General features: G+C 43.3%; 1 protein-coding gene across 1 annotated transcript in view; it reads left to right on the forward strand.

The window, feature by feature from the left end:
• The window catches only part of LOC139763403 (uncharacterized), a 61,511-nt gene extending 43,169 nt beyond the window's left edge, over window positions 1-18,342 (forward strand). The window contains exons 2-6 of the mRNA XM_071689411.1: window positions 7,292-7,429; window positions 13,001-13,101; window positions 13,325-13,644; window positions 15,290-15,448; window positions 16,637-18,342. Of these exons, the coding sequence (XP_071545512.1) occupies window positions 7,292-7,429; window positions 13,001-13,101; window positions 13,325-13,644; window positions 15,290-15,448; window positions 16,637-16,900 (982 nt within the window). The 3' untranslated portion in view covers window positions 16,901-18,342. The remainder of the gene's footprint in view (window positions 1-7,291; window positions 7,430-13,000; window positions 13,102-13,324; window positions 13,645-15,289; window positions 15,449-16,636) is intronic.
• The last annotated feature ends 4,586 nt before the right edge of the window (window positions 18,343-22,928 follow it).

The following is a 22,928-nucleotide window of genomic DNA, read 5'->3' on the forward strand; positions in this document are numbered from 1 at the left end:
GGCTACCCCACCTACAGCGGCCTGTGTGATGCCTCCTACTTGTCACCTGCCTCTGTCTACACCATGACCTCCTCAGACCGAGACAAGTGGGGGAGAAGATGGCGTCATTTCACTCGGATTTCTCATGATAACAGTCGCTTAGTTCGTGATAAGGTTAAGGTCTGCTGTTGCAGGACTGGTTACAGAGATGTGACACATCTTCACAATAGTTTCAAGAGACGAAAACTGATTTTTTTTTCTTTCCAACGATTACAGAATTACAAAACTTTGTGAAAAGATATCGCTATTCAAGATGTAGCTCAGAAATTTCAGTACTGAAAGAGATTCACATTTTTTGCACATTCAGTGTCTGATGAACATAACTCAAATTTTATGAGAAAAAGACACTTCAAAAAAAGACTGAAAATACAATCATGAAAGCTAACACAGTGAGGCTCACCGGTTACCTGAGCAGGTACAATTCATAGATAGTTACCCAGGGTTGGAATCTTCCTTCCAACTGGTCTTGAGAGAGTGTTATGGCTGCTGGGAGAACACTGAGGACCTTCAAGCCTCAGACGCTTATGTTATCCTCTCTTACTGATGTTATTATTGTCGGGTGGTATTTCAAATTCTTCGGTGTTTATCATAAAACGGGTCTTATGTATTATCCGCTGGGGGCAACCTTGTAATTATGGTGGTAATTTAAGAAATATGTAGCATCATCAACCTGACAAGAACATTACAAGTCAGACAGGGTGAGAGAAGTGTATAATCAGACACACAAAAGTGAGTGACAGACATGATGACAACAAGAATATATATCATCAACTTGGATGACGTGATGATGACCACAGACGCTTTACTACTGCACTGACACACACACACTCACACACACTAGGTGGACAAGATGGAGAAACATTTATTAAGACGTTGATGATGTGAGGCAAAACGTTTGAGGAGAAGGATGTAGTGATCCCAAAAATAAAGTTCTCGTGTCGGGAGAGGAGGGTGTTGCCTCTTTTAATTCACGCCTCATTACTAGTATCTAATGAGGGCAAAAAGTAGGCAAGGTGGGCGTCGACTGGCCGGCCGCTGGTGTGGCCAGGTGAGGGGGAGGCAGGCTGGCCTGTGATGTGGCCAGGTGAGGGGGAGCACCCGGCAGTGCAGCTCAGTCTTACGATACAGTTGGAAGGTGTGTACCCAGGACCTGCATTGTCTTATGATGGCGGGGAGGTTTGCTCTCTCTCTCTCTCTCTCTCTCTCTCTCTCTCTCTCTCTCTCTCTCTCTCTCTCTCTCTCTCTCTCTCTCTCTCTCTGTTCTCCACTTCCTCCGCCTCCGCATGGATAACTCCACCTGTCCACAATGAGTCAGGTTGCCACACAGGGCCACACAATAGCGGCACGTCAGTCCTCCTAAGTAAAGTGAGGTTTGCAAAGCTATACAGCCCCCGGAGATACCAACCCGTAGGGCTGTTAAGGAGCTCGTCTGTGACGTCCACTCTAGTACACAAACCTGCCAGTGAGAGCTGAGGGCCACTGCTGCTACACCAAGCAGCCAGACATTACTACGTTCAGTACCCGACATGTTCCGGGCACTCACGTCCTGGTCTTAGCAATCTTGAAGAAAAGAAAACCAGAACAACATGTAGAGTGAAGTCAGTCATAGCTCCTTGGATGTTTCCTGAGCAGGTGGTGGAATGCCCCGACCATTAACATTGCCCCGACCATTAACATTACCCTGACCATAAACATTACCCCAACCATGAACATGGTCTAGTAAGAGGGAAATAATTGGTTAACATGCAAAGGCTTGCCTTAAACGTAGGTTTACAGGTACCATTAACAGACCAGTTCCAACCTTTATCTTGGGAGTATATGATTAAAACTCAATATTCGTAATACATGAAAGTTAAAATAAGATCTTGAAACTTCCACACACAAAGAACGGATCATGTGCGAGAATATCTGAATCTGCATTTTACAGTCGTGGTAGTAGTAGTTTTGGCAACCTACCATACTCCATAATGCAATTTGTCTAACGTTAACCATACGATCACGTGATGTGACGAATACCCACCATTGTCACTTTCACTCCACCGTACGTGGAAAAATGCTTAGAAGGTTTGTGGGAAGAGACACTGGCGAGATAACCAGTAGAGTGTAGGGGTGGGAAGATCTCGGTACAGTGTTGTATCTGGAGAGGTTAGAAAGCGCACATTGACCCACTTCTCCGTCAATGGAGCACAGTCTTCCCCCTGAGACTATCACCGGCAACACCAGCAACTTACACAGTGCCAAGAACTAAAGTGAATGACTTCACAGTCAAGTGACCTTCAAAACCCAGACTCCAGGACTGCTCGACCTGCCTCTCGCATCTGCTCCACCCAGACGACGACGTGATATAGTAGATAACGAGGGTGCGACCTGTGGATATGATGGCTTAACCTTTGTCCAAACCCTTCATGATCACGTCAACCGCTGAGCCGTATAACCTATGGTCGTCCCTCATGCTCAAGGGTCGTACGTCATCCTCAAAGGTCTTAACGTTGTCCTCGAGGGATGTACCGTAGTGCTCCAGGGTCGCACCGTTAGACTTGATGGTCGTGGTGTCGTTTACCTTATGTAGTCTTCGGAGGTCTTCTACCCCAACAGCTCAGGCCGAATCCACGCTGCTGGGTCGAGCCGTTGATTGCCCAAGCTGTAGGAGGCTGCGGCCCGCAGGCTCACGTAACCACCACAGCCTGGCTGGTCCGGCACATGACAATGACTTCAAGCGCCAGTAAGTTTGTCAGACTTAAAGATGCATGATCAGCGCACGTTCTGACTCGGATATATTTATTACTAGAACTGACAGCAAACATACTCACTAGAACGTAGACACGAGATGTAGATCGTAATAACTACCAGAAGAATGATGGGGAACGAATCCTACATTGTGCCTAAATATAAACTTCCTTGGAATGAAATACTAAACATTATGCACAGTAACACCAGTGTTTCTGACGGAAGGGAGGTGATCTATGATCGCTGGCAGATGAAACCATTAACGTCTCGACTGTCAGAACTCAATCTGACGCACAAGTATCTGAACTGACATTCGTAACGACCCCGTAGCACATGTAGATCACAACAACAAACGATCGGTGGTAAACGTATGTGGCCAGCCCACCGGCGGTAGCTACGTAAAAATGACGATTACTGCAATATAATGCCCACGAGATCAGGTAAACAACCTGAGATACTTGCTCACAGGCCACAGGGATAGAAACGAGACCCCAAAGTCATCGGTGTGTGTGTGTGTGTGTGTGTGTGTGTGTGTGTGTGTAGCCCGGCTGGTGACCACTCATGCCCACGACTTCGTACAGGTCATGCGGGTTTAGTGACCTGCTTGTGGATCCCTCCACGTCCAGTTGGGTCAAGACACGCCCACCTACCTCGACACAAGTACTGGCCGCCCAGATTATGCCACAGTAATTGGGTATTGTTCCCGGCGGTCCTCGTTAAGGAAGCCGGCCATCTGACACCTACTGATGGGATTTGGTTAAAATATGTTGTTTGCCAGACCGATGACTGGGGTCTAGTTTTTCTACACCCGCAACTTGCTTTAGTCTCTCTCTCTCTCTCTCTCTCTCTCTCTCTCTCTCTCTCTCTCTCTCTCTCTCTCTCTCTCTCTGGGGTTACAAGAAGGGCTGCTCTAACTCTTGGGCTACCGCCAAAGGTAAAGTGAAGACGCACATGCTACCTTTCTGTAGCAGTGCCACCAACCAACACATGGAATAACTTTTTGCAGTACTGCTAGCATTATTCATAAGTGTCTTGCTGGTCTGATGCCATATAATGATGATGATAGCTCTTGTTTCTCCCTATATATGTATCAGGCAGATAGATTGTGTGTTGTTAGCACCCAGGAGTAGTAGATCACCTGCTGCAGGTGAGATGCTGGTCGGGTTAGAAGGTCGACTGTTCTCTGACGTCCACTCGTAACGTGATCTTGTCAAGCCATGTTTGTCTTGAGTGTCTGCAGTGTTGTGCTAAACGAACTCTATATTTGTTGGCTACGAGTGATAGCGTCTGTCCCTGTCCATTTGTTTGTCTATCTGGAGCAAGAACAACAACAACAGACAAGCAGACAAATATATGTAACTTTACCCTCAGACAAATGGAACTTCCGTTACAAACAAAAGTGGTCGTAAGATTCAGTTTGTACCTTAAAGACAGCGTGTCGGAAAGCTACATGATTACTGTCAAAGGTCACTGGCTCCTCCTCACGGCTCACAGATTAATTTCCCGTGACAGGAGGAGGTTGACAATACGTACACCATCACGGAGCTGCCCAAGCTATTCTGACTTGGTGAATAAGTGACTTCACTGACAATTAGGTGGTCAAAAATATGAAGGTAATGAATAAAACCATCCCGCTGTTGGCAGAGGAATGTACAATCTGAACTCACTAATTTGAGAAGGTGCAGAGGGGGACAACCAAGAGCGATTGTCCAAATGGTCGAAGCTCAAGTCTTAGTTGCCAGCTACCGGGAGAGATACCAGATGATGCTCATGGAGAGACTTTGTACGTACTTACGGAGGAGATAATAAGGTTCTTCTCCTCATACATCTAACTGCCTTACGTACCATGAGCACAGAGACTGGCATCAGCAGTCAACATCAAGGAAGGCCAGGATACAGGCCGAGCTGAGAGGATACAGATGAACTTGCGAAATTAGAAGAATCTTACAGGTACAGATTATGGTCACCACCTCGCGGCTACTCTTATACTTCCCTCAGCCACCAATCCCCCGCCAACGTTGCCTGATCCTGTCTGCAGCAGGTGCAAGAGATTTAATGGCTTCGTACGGTCACTGCTGAGAACCTCCTCCTGCAGGGAACGACACTGGGTGCCCCTGGGGCTACTGCTGCTGCTGCTGCTGCCCCTGACGCCGGTGATGATGAGTTATGTGTAGCGTTTGTCGCCCTTGACTGCTCACCTAAGACGGTTCATGACTCGCGGGTGACAGCTGCCAGCCGGTCCCACTGTGAATACCTTCAGTGATTACATCGAGGCGACAGCACCGCGGCCAAGTCACAGCTCAGGAGTTATTGCAAGTGTTGCAACCGGCGATTACTTTAATCACTTTCTTAATAACGAGAAGCTGTTGACAGACCTTAAAAGTAATTTGCACTCATTACAAGAAACACGACCAACTCACTAATGCACATACATAACAACACATCACTGTCAGCAGCACTGCACACGTCAGGTCGTTAGCTGCCAACATATCGGTGCCAACAGCGATAGACACGTCAGGTTGTCAGCTTCCCCCGATCAAGGCTATTTCTACATGTTCTGTTCCTAAGACGGTGACGGTATCTATCTGGTGTTGGCAGAGCCGCCCATATGGAATGTTGTCCTGAGTGTAGTGATCATGGAGCAATGAAAATGAAATCGATGGTGATAGTGATGGTGGTGGCGGCGTGCCACTGGTGATGGTGATGAAGAAACAGCGGTGTGAGGCCAGCCGGACACCCGACCTCACGTTGATTAACCTAAGAGAAGGTAAAACGGTAACGGTATTTTTTCTCACGAGTTACGAGTCGCTAGATAAACGGGAGTTCTGTTAACAGGATCCTGGTGAAACCAGTTCAACTTCTCTTAATACTTCAGTCAACCCAGACATTACTTATCTAAATTTACATAAGCCAGAACCTATAAGTCAATGCTTTTTTAACCGATCCTATATCAAATGGATATCTGATTACCCAGGGTTCCCAGTAATCGACTCTGATCCCCCTCCCCCAGCCAGGGTCAGGAGAATGGTTGTGTAAGGATGTGAAGGTTTGCAGGAGTCCATCTACCACACCAGCCTATGAGTAAGGAAAGATAGCGCCTCGTTTTAGTTGTGGTAAACGTCGCTGACTTCTAATTCACTGGCCAGGGTTCGATCCTCGGCGCTACTAGACAGTGCGCATTTCACCTTTTGTTAATCCTTTCTGTGGCTGGTAGATGAGTAGGCACCTACGTAGGCGGGGGTTAAAGGAAACACCAAGGTTATTACAGCCTAACCAGCCGAACGCCTGTAATTCAGCTGGAGATTTCCTTGGGATGTACATGTCCAGGGACATGGCAATCACTGGCAGGCCAAATGAGCCTACCAGGTGTGGGTAAACAACACACAACAATGTGAACCTTCCTACCACACTTGTACCTGAGGCCCCTCCTGCAGACACCACGCACGGGTGACCTCCGCCAGCAGAGGTGGTAAGACCAAAGCAACGAAGAAACGACACGGAGAACCAAAGAGCGACTCACTGTCGTCTTGTCGTTCCAGGTTCACGAAACTCTTAAATATTTAAATTTTCTGCCGCCAACCATAACAGTCTGCTGAGCATAAAAGTTGTTAGGTGAGTGTTGCACGAAGGTCAGATGGGCACACTTCCTTCACGACAACACTTGATAGTCTGCCAGCTGTCACCTAGGCTGCCATGAAAGGGTCACCTCTACACCCTATACTACACTATGACGTGTACGCACATACATATAGATACGTATGTACGTACATAAATACATAAACACAAAAGAGGAAGGAGCTATCATGTTCTCATCATTTCTTATTTTACCAGAATGTCATATCCAGATGTCGTGTCCAAGTGTCGTCTTCAAGTGTCTAAATAATATGACTAAAAGTGGTTGGAAGAAGTGTGGAAGGGAAGCTATATATATATATATATATATATATATATATATATATATATATATATATATATATATATATATATATATATATATATATATATTCCTCTATTTATTTGTAAGTATAGACTGATACTCAACAAGAAGCCATACTATGCTAGCCACACAGGCTGCTGCTGTTGCTCAGGGCTGACTCCCCATAGCCTTACCCACACCTACCTTGTCTACTGCAGGTTGTGGAAGCCTTGTACACTTCCATACTTTATCCAGAAGTACAAACACAAACCCACTGACACACAAGTTCTATAAATGTACATACACTTTACACCCACATATATTTTACCCTCCCTTACCCCCATATACACTCATCTTGCCACCCGCTTGCATTTTGCCCCCGTTGTATACACACACCCACCTTCCCGCATACTTAATCACCTACCACCCTTTCACTGTCATCATACTCTTGCAAACGGACGGACTCCACCTGCACACATCCACGTACCCAACTTGTTCACCCACATCCTCCCTCATCTTACATTCATCCACCTGGTCACCCTCATCCTACTCTTCCTGACTCAAGGTGCAGCAGGAACATCTGCCAATTGAACTTCCTTTCACCCGCAGGGAGCAGCTGGTTCAGGGCGTGATGACAGCGAGGAGCCTGGTGGCGGGGAGCCTGGAGCAAGTACGAGCGGGGGAACAAGCCCTCAACACCCTGGCCGCCCACTCCTCTCCTCAATTATCTCCCAACTCAATCACCAGGTAAGACTCTAACACCGCATACTTTCCTTCCTTTCCGACTTGCCAGAAGCACTGGAACCAAACCTGAATATGTTAGCGGATGATGCCAAGGTCATGTAGAAAGTTAAGAGTGATGGGAACTGCATCACCTTACAAAGGGACCTCGACAGACTTTAGAGTTGGTCTGATGATATCAAGACAGAAGGGAAAAGTGAAAAAAGGCCTCTATGTAATTATGATGTACTAAATAAGCAGTAGGAATCTACGACAGAGGGACTCGGGCGTCGACACTATACATAAACCAGTCGCCAGATCTCTATCTCACGGAAATTGTGAAGGAGACAAACAGTCTCCTGGCAAATGCCAGATACGCGTTCAAATACTTGATTAAGGAAACATTTAGGAAACTGTTCACATCCTATATCAGGCTAGAACTAGATTTTGCTTCTCCAATTTGGTCATAGCACTTCAAGAGGCACAGAGAACTTGGGTCGTTGTATGATGGCAGCGATGCCTGCCGTCAGTTCAGGTGGGAGGACTGTCTCAGAAATACTAGGCTGATCACTTGACAGGTTTTTGTTGCTGTTGCTCACATGTGAGCGCGTCAACCAACAAACAGATTCAAGAAATAACACGTTGCTCATTGGATGGCATGAAGAGTGTTGCAGGAGAATGTATCTCATATCTAGTTTCATCTTGCATGTAAATAAAACGTGAAAGGTATGATCATGGAGGAGATCTATTGTCTTATCTCCCACCAAGATGGTTTACCCAGACACATCTGGATCGTCGACGTAAATGTTTTTGTTTCTCTTCCGTTTTTACTTGAGGTTTGTTTAATCTTTGGCGTCTGTGGTGGTTGCCTGTTACCACCCAACCAGTAACACTGACGTCCGTAAATAGCTACGTTATTTCAATCATTAGATAACCATGAGACCAACATGTTGTTTGCATGTTGTAACTAAATAGTTCCACAACACCAACGATACACGGCTCACCGAGAAGCTCGGACCGTAGCTTGCCTGCCTGGGGAACCACAACATGAGTACAGTTAACAACTTGAGTCAAGAGGTTGATGAATAAATTCATGAGTTATCATTGGCCGACGTGCAGGACTTTTTTGTGTCTTAATGACCATACTTACAAACAGGTTCTTGGAGGTTTGCATGAGTTCGTTGCTTTTGTACACATTTTTCATTCAACTTGCTGTTGAGTCGAACAAAGAAATCATTCTGTTTCTGACTGCTGGATTCAGCTGTTGATAGAAAACTACTCCATTTGCTGTAATTAATATCTCGTCTGTCATTACTAATACACTTGACTGCCTCACGGTTTCATATATTGTTGGGATTAGGTTCCTTCAGTATTTGTTTAATATGATGGAAAGTTATTTCACGTGAATACTGACTGACCTTTGATTCTATGAGCACACTAGTTGACCCAACACCACGACGGAACACCATTTTGAGTATGACGATACGACCCTTGGCTATGGTGGCTTGGCCTTTCATCTTCCTCGTTGTCGTCAGGTCAGAGACCATGTCATCATGCCCAACGGACGCATCATCACGTTCGACGGCCGGTGTACCGTCGTGCTCAATGGTGTGTGGCTCCTGAGTGCTCAGAAGTACTTAAGGAGAAAGTGTCAGTGTGGAGTGGCTGTTATGGGATCTGCCCCGTCATGCACTTCCTTGGCCGGCACCGCCCCGCGCGCCCTGCTCCGCTGACGCCAGTTAGGTCAACGTAGATAATGACCAAATCTGGCCTGGTTTTTGTGGCTAGTACTAGAGGCTGTGCTGACACGATGGCGGACACCTCATCCTGTACACACACGGTGATCCCGTCCCGCACCGTACAAGTAGGTAGTTACGTCCACGACGAGACAGAAAAATAGAATAACGAACTACAACATTCGAGTTTCTACAGTAATCCAGCAAAGACAACAAAAGAACAAGTCTTTGAAACATGCAGTGGAAGAGCTATCACAAGTTCCAATAACAAATTAGGGAAGAATCTCGCTAGAAAAGATGTTTATAGGAGTGTTAATGTTATGGAAGATGAGAGTAATAAGAACATCAGTGAGACTGGATGCAGATAGTCGACAAAACGTTTAAGTTTCTAAACCAGCAGATGATGTCACCAGTGAACACTTCGAAAAGATGAAAGGCGGCTGAAACAACTAAAGGCCATGATGAATTAAGGAGTGTGACGACTTTCGTCAAGCTTCATTCATGGAACTTTTTCCCTGCAGGGAAGGTATGGCAGCTAGCTGACCTCACCCTCACGACCTCTCGCTCAGCTAGTTCTAAAATCTGAATCAGAATAACATCTAATCTGACAACTCAAACAGTTTGAGTTTACTGATGACAGAATGAAGGTATATATGATGCTGGTAAAGTTTGAAATTAAAACTGAATAACAAAGCGAGATTTTTTGTTGTTCCATACATGAAAATTAAATGACAACTGATCTTTCAGTCGAAGTCTTATGGTAAGTGTACTCAGATGGTTTGGTTGAGAGAGGCCGTGACCTGAAGTGACCCTACGTTCACCAGGTCACTCAAGCGGTAACACCACGGGGGTAGCAGCAGTGAGGACTGGTACTGAGGAGTGTGTGTGAGCGGTGATGCCATGCCCGGCCAGTGAAAGGCACGCGGGTGTGTGGCCTTCACTGCCACGAGGGAGGCAAGCCACGTTGAGAACACGGCGATGGAAGACAGAATGTGGAGAAGGAGAGAGAAATGTAATGTAAGTGTTGATTATTGATGGGAATTGAAAGACATGAGAGGAAAGACGGTGAGTGGGAAAGAGAGAGAAGGAAAGACATGAGAGAAAGATGGTAAGTGGGAAAGAGAGAGAAGGAAAGACATGAGGAGAGACAATCATATGATCATGACACTTAAGTCCATCTTGTGGTGAACATGGAAAATTATTATAGATTTTGATCACTATCGTATGCTTCGCCATTTAAGGAGTTGATGGCAGAAAGAACACCCTCCAGCCCTCTCTCACCTACAGCGTGGCTAGAGATGATTTGGGGAGGATTCTAGCATGAGTCCAGGGAGAAGGCGAGAGGTGGAGAGGTGTTAGTGAGAGCTGGGGGAGGGAGAGGCTGGCTGAACGGTGTCTTCTGGTGTTCCACGCTTGGCTGCCCTTGTGGTCATCGCCGAGTCGTTTTGTCGTAATATGAATTTCCTGGCTCATAGTGTTGTGACCTGGAGCCACTGTCATGATCTGGCAGCAGAGGTGAAACCCAGTGATACCAGTTTAACCTGGTAGTACTATGAAGCCTGGTAGTCCTGGTCTGACCTGCTGGTATTGCCTTAACGGAGTAGTTGAGACTTCAGGTCGTACTGCCGTGACATCTGGTTGATGGTGTGACCTAAAGGTGTCGAGCTGACCTGGAAGTTTGAGTATAATCTGGTAATCAGTTCAACTTTTTTAAAGTGGCGTGGCCTGGGTTTTTCTGCTGATGGAACCTAATGATACAGTGGGTTCTGATTACAGTGTCTTATGATGCTGGTGTGAACCTGCTGTTAATGATGAATGCCGGAGTCCCTTCAGGATTACTGGTACTGACAAAGGGTCACTAGTGTGACCTGGTGGTCGTGCTACGACCTGGAGGTGCTGACGTAGGTTGGAAGACAGGCAGGAAGCAGTACGGATGTTCTCCATGCCAGACAAACATCAGTACCAAGCAGGTGGTTCAAGATAGCCACAATGGTTGTTGATAACGTCTCATGCATCCTGAGCCCAGTTGATGACTGTCCAGAATACCGCCCACTGCTGCTTGAGGTGGAACACTGGCCAGGGCTCAGCCTGAGGTGAGGAATTGAACATTAAATCGTCGATATGTTTACTACGTCTAGTTTGTATGTTTTGGATGGTCTTTATATGAAATAAACGCGGTGAGTGTGAGGGTTGTTGCTGTGTTTGTATTGAAAGTCTGACACCATAGCAAGCGCGGACGGCATCAAGTACATACTTATGAGCCTCACCCCACAGCAGAAGTATCATTAAGTACCTCCCAAGGTGGCTGGTCGTTGTGTGGATGTTGATCATGATGAGATCCATTGGTCTGTTCTCAATGTACACATCAGCCTTCCTCTTTCGTGTCAGTATCTCTTACAGTCATCAATCATCTTTTTTTCTGGAAGAGACAATATTACATGGTAACGAGTAATTCATGATTCAAAATCCGAATACATATATATCAAGACGGATAAAGAGCACTGAAACACCCGTCTATCCCTGAATCCGGCATACGATGCAGTGACACGTTTGAAAGTAAGGGGCCAAGGTTTGGTATTTATTCATGAGATCATAGCAGCCTACGTCACACAAAATATAAAGAGAAGCTGCATGTTGTAGCATTTACAACGCACGCTTCGCAAACACGCTCACTCTGTACTTCAAGCCTAAATTTCACAAACAAAAACGCTTACGCATGTACAACCCAAGTTTGATAAAAGAAAAAAAAAAAGTAAATTATAAATTCATCACTAACAAAAATCCGAATGATATACATGAGAAATCTGTCTAGCTATGTCTCACAAATCCATCCATCCATTCACTTGTATACATCCATCTACTCATCCATTATCCACTTTTATCTCTTCATCCACTTATCACATCCACCCCAGTCGTCGTGCTCAACATTCGCCGGGTCCAGTCCTAGCAGATGCCTTTATCTAAAAAAGCCTATTCTCTAGGAGCGTTGGTCCCTGAGATATACATATCTTACCTTGACGAAATGTAGATTATGTATATGTTTACATAGCATAGGTCCGAATTCTGGTTGAGGCAGTCGGTCCGCACTCGACCCAGCTGTTCATCCATCCCTAGGGGTTGGTCGATAAAATGAGTACGTGGATCAGGCTAGGAATGGCCTTGTTCAGGGCCTCAGCTGCCCGTGCCGTCTCAGCTAACAAAAAAAGACGTCTACAGGGAATTACGTCACTGCCAAGATGATGGTGAGAGGAGGAGCACATGACGCGCCTTACGGTTCCACAGTTAAATAATATCAACTTGGAAGCATCTTGAGAAATGTAGACAGAACTGTGTGTGTGTGTGTGTGTGTGTTCACGTTATGCACGACTGCAAGGAGGATGATAAGCAAGAAAATGTTACATGAATACGTTATACACGGGAAGTTTGATTCAACTTAAGTCTATCATCTCCCATGATCATGGCCGTCAACATAAGGTTATATCCACCAACCTGAAAATCTTTCAAGACCTCCTTCAAGTTATAGATTATAAGACCACATACACTCCATGGATGTATCCATGCTGTAGGACACAGGGTACAAGAGTGAAGATAATGTAAACGAGATTATATTTCTTTGGATTAATATCTTACATACGAAAGACAATGACCACATCTGCAGTGTCGTGCCCTCACACCAACACACAGTTATCACACTCCTTGCCCAGTGCTTCAGTCCGGCCGACATGGCTGGCTTCCAAGGTGCTCTTCCAAGGATGAGGTTCCAGGGACAGGAAGGTAAACGGTACGTACAGTATTAGCAGTGGCGTTACAGATCAAATTAGTTCTACCATTAACGAAGGAATTATTCTTGCCTTTCACACAGGTTGGACTCAACGTGTCGTGCTGATAGTGGCTTGTACAGTGAAGAAAGTGAACGAGATGATGACACAAAAAGTCCTGATAGATCGTCTGGCCATATTTCAGGTGATTATATTATCAATAAAAGAATATTATGATTGATACTAGAAACCAAATGGCAAAATGCTTGTAAATGTATATTCCAACAGTGGAATAAATTTTTCTGACGTTGTTTTTGATAATACAGTATCATTTATCATTATTGTCAATTCCTTAATAATTATGACTCTCCGAATATCAATAACTAGAAGTAGCTCTCTCGGAATATTAACATTTCCCCTATTTTCAGCTTCAGAGGATGATTTGTGGACACCAAGACACGCAAGTGACTCTGTCAAAGATGCTTTCAACAGTGATCCTCAGAGAGGTGACGATTCATGTTCATCCACAAGTTTCAAATCTCCCTCAAGTACACAATCAGAGTTTCAGGGTCACATCCATGGAGTCATGACACCACAACTGATTCTGATAAAGGAGGGCGATGTACCACAATGGAAATCTCCCTCAAGTGGCTTGCCATCTACTTCAACAGAGATCATCGAAGGGCTAGAAAAGGAGGTGCAGTGGCTTCAGTACACACTCAGTGAAGCTGAGAAAGAGTGGGATGAGGTAAGGTTTTTGATAGGTAGTAATTCACTGTCTAATTTAAGCCAACACTAACTCGGCTGTTCCTGAAGTACTTTTATTGCAAAGGAAGGAAATAGCAGCCCTAGAAATATGCATACATTCTTTAGTCTTACGCTGTATCATTGTAGACATGAAAGTGCAAATGTTAATCTCAAATATGAAATCATTGATTGCAATTGTATGATAATCCTGTAGTAATATGAAGAGTCGTTGATAATGAAAGTAAGATTGTTTTATATTCACCATCCCTGAGGTAGGGAAGATAATTTTGCGTACGTATTCCCTGCGTGCCGTAGAAGGTGACTAAAGGGGGTGGGAACGGGAAGCTGGAAACCCTCGCCTCCTTGTATTTTAATTTCTGAACAGAAGATGGAGCCAGATGGGGAGTGCTCATCCTCCTCAAAGGCTCAGAATGGGATGTCTGAATGAGTGTGGATGTAACCAAGATGAGAGGAGAGGAGAGATAGGTAGTATGTTTGAGGACAGAAACCTAGATGTTCTGGCTCTAAAAGAAATGAAGATCAAGGGTAAAGGGGAAGAATGGTTTGCAATTGTCTCAGGAGTAAAGTCGGGGGTAGGTGAGAGGACAAGCGATAAGGAAGGACTAGCACCACTCCTTAAGCAGGAGTTGTGGAAGTGTTTGACAGAGTTTAAGGAAGCAAATTCTTGATTGATGTAGGTAAAGTGAAAAGTGTATGGCAAAAGATGGGTGATTGTCGGTGCTTTTGCACCTGATCATGAGAAGAAAGATCATTAGAGGCAAGTGTTTTGGGAGCAGCTGAGTGAGTGTGTTTGGAGTTTTGATGTATGAAACCGGGTTTTAGTGATTAAGGGGACGAAGGTTCTGTCCGCCCCCAGAAGAATGTGTGGAGAGAAAGGTATCTCGGAGGTTGATGATAAGTATGTTTGAAAGAATATTAGTTCCAGGAATATTATATGGTTACGAGGCATGGGCTATAGTTAGGGTTGTGAGGAGGAGGGTGGATGTGTTGTTGGAAATGAAATGTATGAGAACAGAATGTGGTGTGAGGTGGTTTGATCGAGTAAGTAATGTAGAGGTAAGAGAGATGTGTGGTAATATATAGGATGTGGTTGAAAAAGCAGAAGAGAGTGTGCTAAACTGGTTTGTACATATGGAGAGAATGAGTGAAAAAGGGTTGACAAAAACGATATATGTGTCAGAAGTGGAGGGAACAAGGAGAAGCGGGAAACCAAATTGGAGATAGAAGGATGGGGTGAAAAAGATTTTAAGCGATCAGGGCCTGAACATGCAAAAGGGTGAGAGGCGTGCTCGGAATAAAGTGAATTGAAACGATGTGGTATATTGGGGTCGACGTGCCGTCAATGAACTGAACCAGGGTATGTGAAACGTCTGGGGTAAACCACAGAAAGGTCTTTTTGGCCTGAATGTGGATTAGGAGCTGTGGTTTCGGTGCATTGCACATGATAGCTGGAGGCTAAGTGTTTATAATGTTTCTATTTACATCTGCAATCCTATCTAGGGAGTAAGCCAAATTTTTCATTCCCTCCCAATCATATGGTTCACCTATTCATTTTACACAATTTGCAGAATACGTCATATATTTCTTAGTTTTACAATGATCTTCAAAGCTTTCCTATGTTTCAGGAGCAGCACCACCTCACTGAGGACGAGGTGACAGTAAGGCAGAAGGCCGAGTTACTAGAGGAAGAGCTGAGGCAAGTGGAAGCAGAGAGGTCAAGACTTATTCTCATTGAGGACAAACTTCGGCAGTTGCTGCAGGTGCTTTTGTCCTTGGCTGATATGGTGAGTGATGGAAACGTCTACCAGGGCCACTCAAGTGAATGTAATTCTTCATGTTCTTTCTTTCTTTCACACATGTTCATTTAACTACATTAGCAAGGTAGCGACAGGAACAGATTGAAGAAATTGCCTCATTGGCTCACATAATAATTCTTATTATAGCATGGAGGAGTTGCAGACTAAAGTCATACTTGTTCTGGTAAGCAAGTTTACCTTCCACCAAGTGCCAGTGAAATTATCTATAAGATGCAGAGCATATGTGCAGCTGCTGTTGCTTACACTACAGATACATATTTCCCAAGAATGTCCATAAGTATAAGCAGGATAGAAAGAGAAAAATGGTAGACAGTAGTATGACTGATATGTTTCTGGCAAGAAGTTTTTGTGATAGTGTTTATGGTGTAAGGTCTGTGAGCATGTTAAATGGAAGCACATATACCACATAATTATGCTTTTTGAATTGCGTTGTATTTTAGGTGTTCTAGCATAGATGTGTCACAGAGAAAGCATGGATGAAAGTTGATAAGGAATAATAGCAAAAATCAAACCTCTCAGGCAATTTACACAAACAGAGAGATATTGATAAGACAGCAAATAATGGTACTGAGATGGTGTGGAGTCACTTGACTGATATATCAGAGACTGACACAATGGTGTAAGACAGTGGGATAAGTCAAATATAAGAAAACAGTAGAAACATCTGAGGCCCAAGATTGAATAATACATTGCCTACAACCATCAGAAATACTATTGAGTGAAAAAAGAAAGTTTATAACGACCCTGGATATAACAGAGGATTTGAAGGTTATGAGTTGAATGAGTACAGAAGCAACGCAGCAGCTTCATGTGTCTTCTGTTCCCCTCCCCTACGGAAATTTTCAATCCACAAGTCTCCCATCAGGCCTACTTGAAAATCCTGTGTGTGTGTGTGTGTGTGTGTGTGTGTGTGTGTGTGTGTGTGTGCCTAACAATCAGTTTTGCCAGTTAAGCTTGCTTTGCATTAATGTAAGTCACTCTTGATTTTCATTCCTTTATATAATACAACAAAAAAGGGTATCAGGTTATAATGAATCATTACTTCCCTTTCCCATCCCATAAGATACGATTAATTCATAGTGTTTATCTTTAAGAAAACATGTATCAAACTAAATAGTTCTGAAGCAAAATCATGTTCATGTTCCTGCCTTCCAGAACCTCTCCCGCCGAACACTCAGTCGACTTGTGTTGGAAGCTTTGGAGGACTGCTCAGGCATCAAGCTGGGAGACCTGAGTGCCACATGTGTTGCAGGAGATGGAGACGTGTCTCCACTTGCCTTTCTCAATAACTTACTTTCCTCCACCTCCAACTACCAGACATTATCCACCGAATCCCTCATTCACTTGGCTCTCCAGGGCCTCACGCATACACCTGGCATACCCAGGTTTCCAGAGCGCATCGAAGCCACACTGGGATGAGAGGCACGTCACGCCCCGTCAGCTCTTCCCCAAGCAACTCAGCCGTAAACAGAACGTCATCCACCTGACGCTACAGGATTCTGTTTATCAGTTTATCATTATCGTGTGCATACAGCTTCTGCACCAGGTCACATGAGTCTTTTACGAAGAGTAATTGCCGATCTAGGTTTTACCTGGTATAAACAAACTTGTGAATTACCATCAGAACACTTAGAGAGAATATGGTGCATGGAATTTAAGTCAACAAGTAAATGGAAGCTTAACTTTTATTACTTCTGCAGACTGACTACAGGTGTTAGAAGTTTTGTTGTTGAGTACAAATATGTTTGAACACTTTAATCTTTAATTTTTGGAAAAGGATTGTAGTTAATACATTTTGCTGAAGAAACTCTCAAAACTGGGATAGAATTACTTGTTATTATTTTGTGTATGAATACCGAAAGTACAAATACATTATATTCATCAGCAATATGATTTTTGCAAATGGATATAAACAGAACAAGCACCAGACACAGATGAAATTCAAATCAAAGTCCCTTACTATTCTCATTCTCAAAACCATGAGCCACTTTACATTCTGCTACACTTGACATGGATTCCAGCTGAAATGTTTTGTTATGATTTCAAACCTTTTTATACAATTCATTTTCCTGTATACATAAACTGCAATGTAGATGTCTGTTAAATGGCCGATCAGTTTTAAAAGTTTATATTGATGCAACGCCCTTACGTTAAATTAGGTATATTATGGTCTTCTCTATCCACTTTCATTATAGCTATACTTTCTGTTCAGTATCAGTGTGATACTGTTCAAGAATATTGGAGAACCTCAAAGAATCTACGTCATCATATGATGATGTATGAATTCTCAGTTTTATGCATGGAAATCATGTTCCCTTTCCAAATATTTCAGTGCTTTTTGCAAATCAGAACTGCTTTTTAGTCGTGACCGTTAGTTGTAATCAAGCAATTTGATTTGATGGAATTCTTTACACATTACAGCCAGTCTTACAGTTCACACAAATATTTATCAATATTCAAAACGCCAGTGAACATTTACAGTACATGTTTTAACATATAAATTCTCATGCTACAATCACGGTACTGTATTTTAAGATACCAAGTTTGTTTTTTATACATTCCGGAAGCACCATTACATAAACTGCCATACATTTACAAACATGAAAGTAATGCTAAAGATAATACTGACCTGATGTTCCTTTACTGAGACTCTATTAAGAAACTTCAAATGACTATCACAATATACCTTAATCATATTTGATGAGTTGATGATTTTTGATAAGATTATTAGACATTTTAAGCCCATCTTAAGAGGCAATGACCTTTCCAATGTATTATTAGTTCAACATTCTCCAAATTCTCACTGATGATATGCTAGTCTTAAATGTTGTATATATGTAAAATAAAAGATTTTTTTATATGATGATCATTTAATATTGAGTTAATGTACTTGATCTATGCATAGCATATTCATACTCTCGTGTATGTACAAATGTATCCTGAATATTGGAGGATATGGATGCCATCACTGTCTCGCTGAATTTTCCCTTACATAACCCTTTGTCAAATGGCAAAAATATGTGGGAACGTTCATAAAGTTGTTTCTACAGTTATCAACTAAGGAAATACGCCAGTACAAACATTAGGATATACCTATCATCATTAAATTTCTTCCTAGTTATAAGGGATAACAATTAAAAGTTACAGATCCTACTGACCACACACTTTTACCTGGAGGTTTGCTGAGATTCTTTAAAAGTTTATTTGGTTCATAGATCGAGATACAAACTACTTAAAGGATTAGAGATTCTAGAAAAAGGGCCAGATGTAAGTACACTTCATTCATCCACAGGAACAGTAAATTGTTTGGTCGGTATGCTGTTGGGCATCCTCTTGTACATATTATAATTGATGAATTTTGACAAAAATGTTACCAGTGTAGTCCTTACACTCTTGTACAACTAACTAATTAGTGTGTATAGCCTCACCTGTTCTCCACACGCCTTCCTCAGAGTCCATCACAATGCAATGAATGCTACATTGAAAGCCGTGATGCATAATGCTAGATTGTGATATTTCTGTCTATGGATGAATGACAGTCAACAGTATGGTTGAAGTCTCCTACATGCAGGAACAAAGCACTTGATTTTTTGTCCATCACGAGCACTATACTGATGCCGCTTTATTCTTAAATTCAGATACTTGCATCTTTGTCCCAAGTAAACTTTAATGCACCCTGCATGGTATTTGGTCTGCACAACTATTTGAATTAACTCTATCATTTTCCTTTTGTATACCAGTATATATATATATGGTCTCCCACTTCTCGTTCCCTCCACCTCTGACACATATATCCTCTTTGTCAATCTTTCCTCACTCATTCTCTCCATGTAACCAAGCCATTTCAAAACACCCTCTTCTGCTCTCTCAACCACATACTATTTATTACCACACATCTCTCTTACCCTTTCATTACCTACTTAATCAAACCACCTCACACCACACATTGTCCTCAAACATCTCATTTCCAGCACATCCACCCTCCTCCGCACAACCCTATCTATTGCCCATGCCTTGCAACCATACAACATTGTTGGAACCACTATTCCTTCAAACATGCCCATTTTTGCTTTCCAAGATAATGTTCTCGCCTTCCACACATTTTTCAACGCTCCCGGAACTTTTGCCCCCTCCCCCACCCTTTGACTCACTTCCGTTTCCATGGTTCCATCCGATGCCAAATCCACTCCCAGATATCTAAAACACTTCACTTCCTCCAGTTTTTCTCCATTCAAACTTACCTCCCAGTAGACTTGTCCCTCAACCCTACTGTACCTAATAACCTTGCTTTTATTCACATTTACTCTCAGCTTTCTTCTTTCACACACTTTGCCAAACTCATTCACCAGCTTCTGCAGTTTCTCACATGAATCAGTCACCAGCGCTGTATCATCAGCAAACAAAAACTGACTCACTTCCCAAGCTCTCTCATCCACAACAGACTGCATACGTGCCTCTCTTTCCAAAACTCTTGCATTCACCTCCCTAACAATCCCATCCATAAACAAATTAAACAACCATGGAGACGTCACGCACCCCTGCCGCAAATCGACATTCACTGAGAACCAATCACTTTCCTCTCTTCCTACTCGTACACATGCCTTACATCCTCATTAAAACTTTTCACTGCTTTTAACAACTTGCCTCCCACACCATATATTCTTAATACCTTCCACAGAGCATCTCTATCACTCTATCATATGCCTTCTCCAGATCCATAAATGCTACATACAAATTCATTTGCTTTTCTAAGTATTTCTCACATACATTCTTCAAAGCAAACACCTGATCCACACATCCTCTACCACTTCTGATACCACACTGCTCTTCCCCAATCTGTTGCTCTGTACATGACTTCACCCTCTCAATCAATACCCTCCCATATAATTTCCCAGGAATACTCGACAAACTTATACCTCTGTAATTTGAGCGCTCGCCTTTATCCCCTTTTCCTTTGTACAATGGCACTATGCATGCATTTTGCCAATTCTCAGGCACCTCACCATGAGTCATACATACATTAGATATCCTTACAACCAGTCAACAACACAGTCACCCCCTTTTGTAATAAATTCAACTGCAATGCCATCCAAACCCGCTGCCTTACCAGCTTTCATCTTCCGCAAAGCTTTTACTACCTCTTCTCTGTTTATCAAATCATTTTCCCTAACCCTCTCACTTCGCAAACCACTTAGACCATATATATATATATATATATATATATATATATATATATATATATATATATATATATATATATATATATATATATATATATATATATAAATTCTATTTACCAAGCAAGATGTGCAAAGTCAACCATGTTTTTAGCCGTGTGATTAAGTGTTTGTTAAGCAGTCGTAAATAGTTAATTGATCTACATGTTTGGGAAGAAGCAGTTGAACTCCTGATGAAGGCATTACCTGTGTCAAATAGATGGACAGCAATTATGTTTTTCGTAGTACCTAAACTGATGGTTTGGATATTTAGACCTAAGGGCTTTTCCAACAGTACATGGTGGAGCTTTTGCCCATGCGTATCATTTTGACTTTTTCGGCAAATCTGGACATTTTCCCAATCAGTTAGTGCCAAATTGGACCCTGTTTAGACCACATCTGAGCTTTCATACGTAAAAACGTTCCTCAAAACGAGAGATAGTAAGTTGTGGTCTTCATCATAGAAAATGGTTTAACGCTTACTCTAAAGAAAATTGTAATTAAGGTATAACTACTCTATATTTATACAAGTTACAGTGACAAATGATTTATCATGTAGTTACTCCAGTTTGACCTTATGATGTATCTCTGCAAACGATGGCAAAACCTATGATCTTACACTACTACTGATGTGAATGAAATCTAACAATGATGAAAACTTTCTCACCTTTGGTCAAATGAAACAGTCATATATCTGTTCACATCTATTTACGTTTTTTCTCCCTTTTTAGCACATTAGCAGCTTATAACTAAAGTATCTAGTTTTTATGAATAACTAAGATAACTAAGCAACGTCAAATAACAGACGGATACCAGACTCTACAGAATCCATTGTACGACAGAACACACCTGCCTATGGAGCTCTGTTGGGTGCTGTAGATCTCGGCCCACATTGATGTCAGTCAGCCCCATCCACATCCATCATCTCCCGCCCCGCCCGCCCTTGATTAATCAAGTCATTTACCAAACATTAAATGCAATCATTCAAATTTAAAAGATCATGCACGTGAAAGGCAAGACAATCGCCAAGTTTTTGTACAATTAACCTTGTCACCCACTATTTTTTCATTGAATGCTAAATACAAATTCAAACAGACAAACAGACAGAAATATATAATTAATGCACTCAATACCTGAAATTGAAGGAGTGAGCAGCATGCACGGAAAAGCTGCAGAGCAGATTTTACCGTCCTCATATTGATCACAAATTTTGTGGAGACATTTGCATAGCAAGCGAGAACCTAGTGTGGGAAGAAACAGAATTCATCATACAGGAGAGATAAAGAATAACTCCATCCATCTATAAACGTCTACTTGCAATGTGGCAGTTGTGCTACCACTCCAGAACGTTGTTAGTCTTCAGTGAAATCTGGTAGACACCAGGAAGCAGGCAGTTTCGTAGATCTATGGATCCGTATCCCCTGTATATGCATAAGCGGTCAGTCTGGCTACTGGCTACTCGTTCTCCACGGCGCCCAGCTCATCATCCCTGCCGCACTTAGCCATAAAGCGCCGCGCCCGTCAGATGGAGTGGCGCCCTGGCATCGCGAGTGGCATCGCAAACACCGTGCAGGCATGTGACAAGGTGCCCAGACCTTCCAGCCATTCCAGGTGAAGAACTATTGACGTAGGACCCGCTCCCATCCCGACCTTTCGAGAACGTCTCTGCTGACCTGTTCTCCCACGCAGGAAAGGAATAATTGCCGTACGCCGATAGTCTGTCTGGAAGGCCACACATCACGCAGCATCATCAAACTTCACCATAGCTTCGTTACTGTGGGCGTACCAGTCCGTCTCCGCACGGACGGGAGACCTCAGTTCTCCAACTCTGAATTTCGTGCCTTTCTCAAGCGTTGGGGCGTAACTCACCACGTCTCATGACCGTATTACCAGCAAGCCAACGGTTATGCTGAGGCCTGTGTGAAGCAACCCCCCCCCCCCCCCCGGCCAGCCCACCGCCGCTCCTTTACCCCTGAGTGGCAGGACGAGTATGATGCACGACAACTCACACTGTAGCAGAAGGCGGAGGAGTAGTATAACAGCACCGCCCACTTTCTGCCACCTCTTAAGCTTGGTGAACCTGTCCCCATCCATGATCGCGTCACGAAGCGGCGGGACACAGCAGGGACAATCGTTGATAACAGTCACCGCCGGGACTGTCACATCAAGTTCCCCAGTGGTAGGGTGTGTTGGAGAAACCGCCGTTTTTAAAGTCACATCACTTCCCCCTC

The sequence above is a fragment of the Panulirus ornatus genome, chromosome 47, assembly GCF_036320965.1.
Source record: "Panulirus ornatus isolate Po-2019 chromosome 47, ASM3632096v1, whole genome shotgun sequence".
In the NCBI taxonomy this organism is placed as follows: Eukaryota; Metazoa; Arthropoda; class Malacostraca; order Decapoda; family Palinuridae; genus Panulirus; species Panulirus ornatus.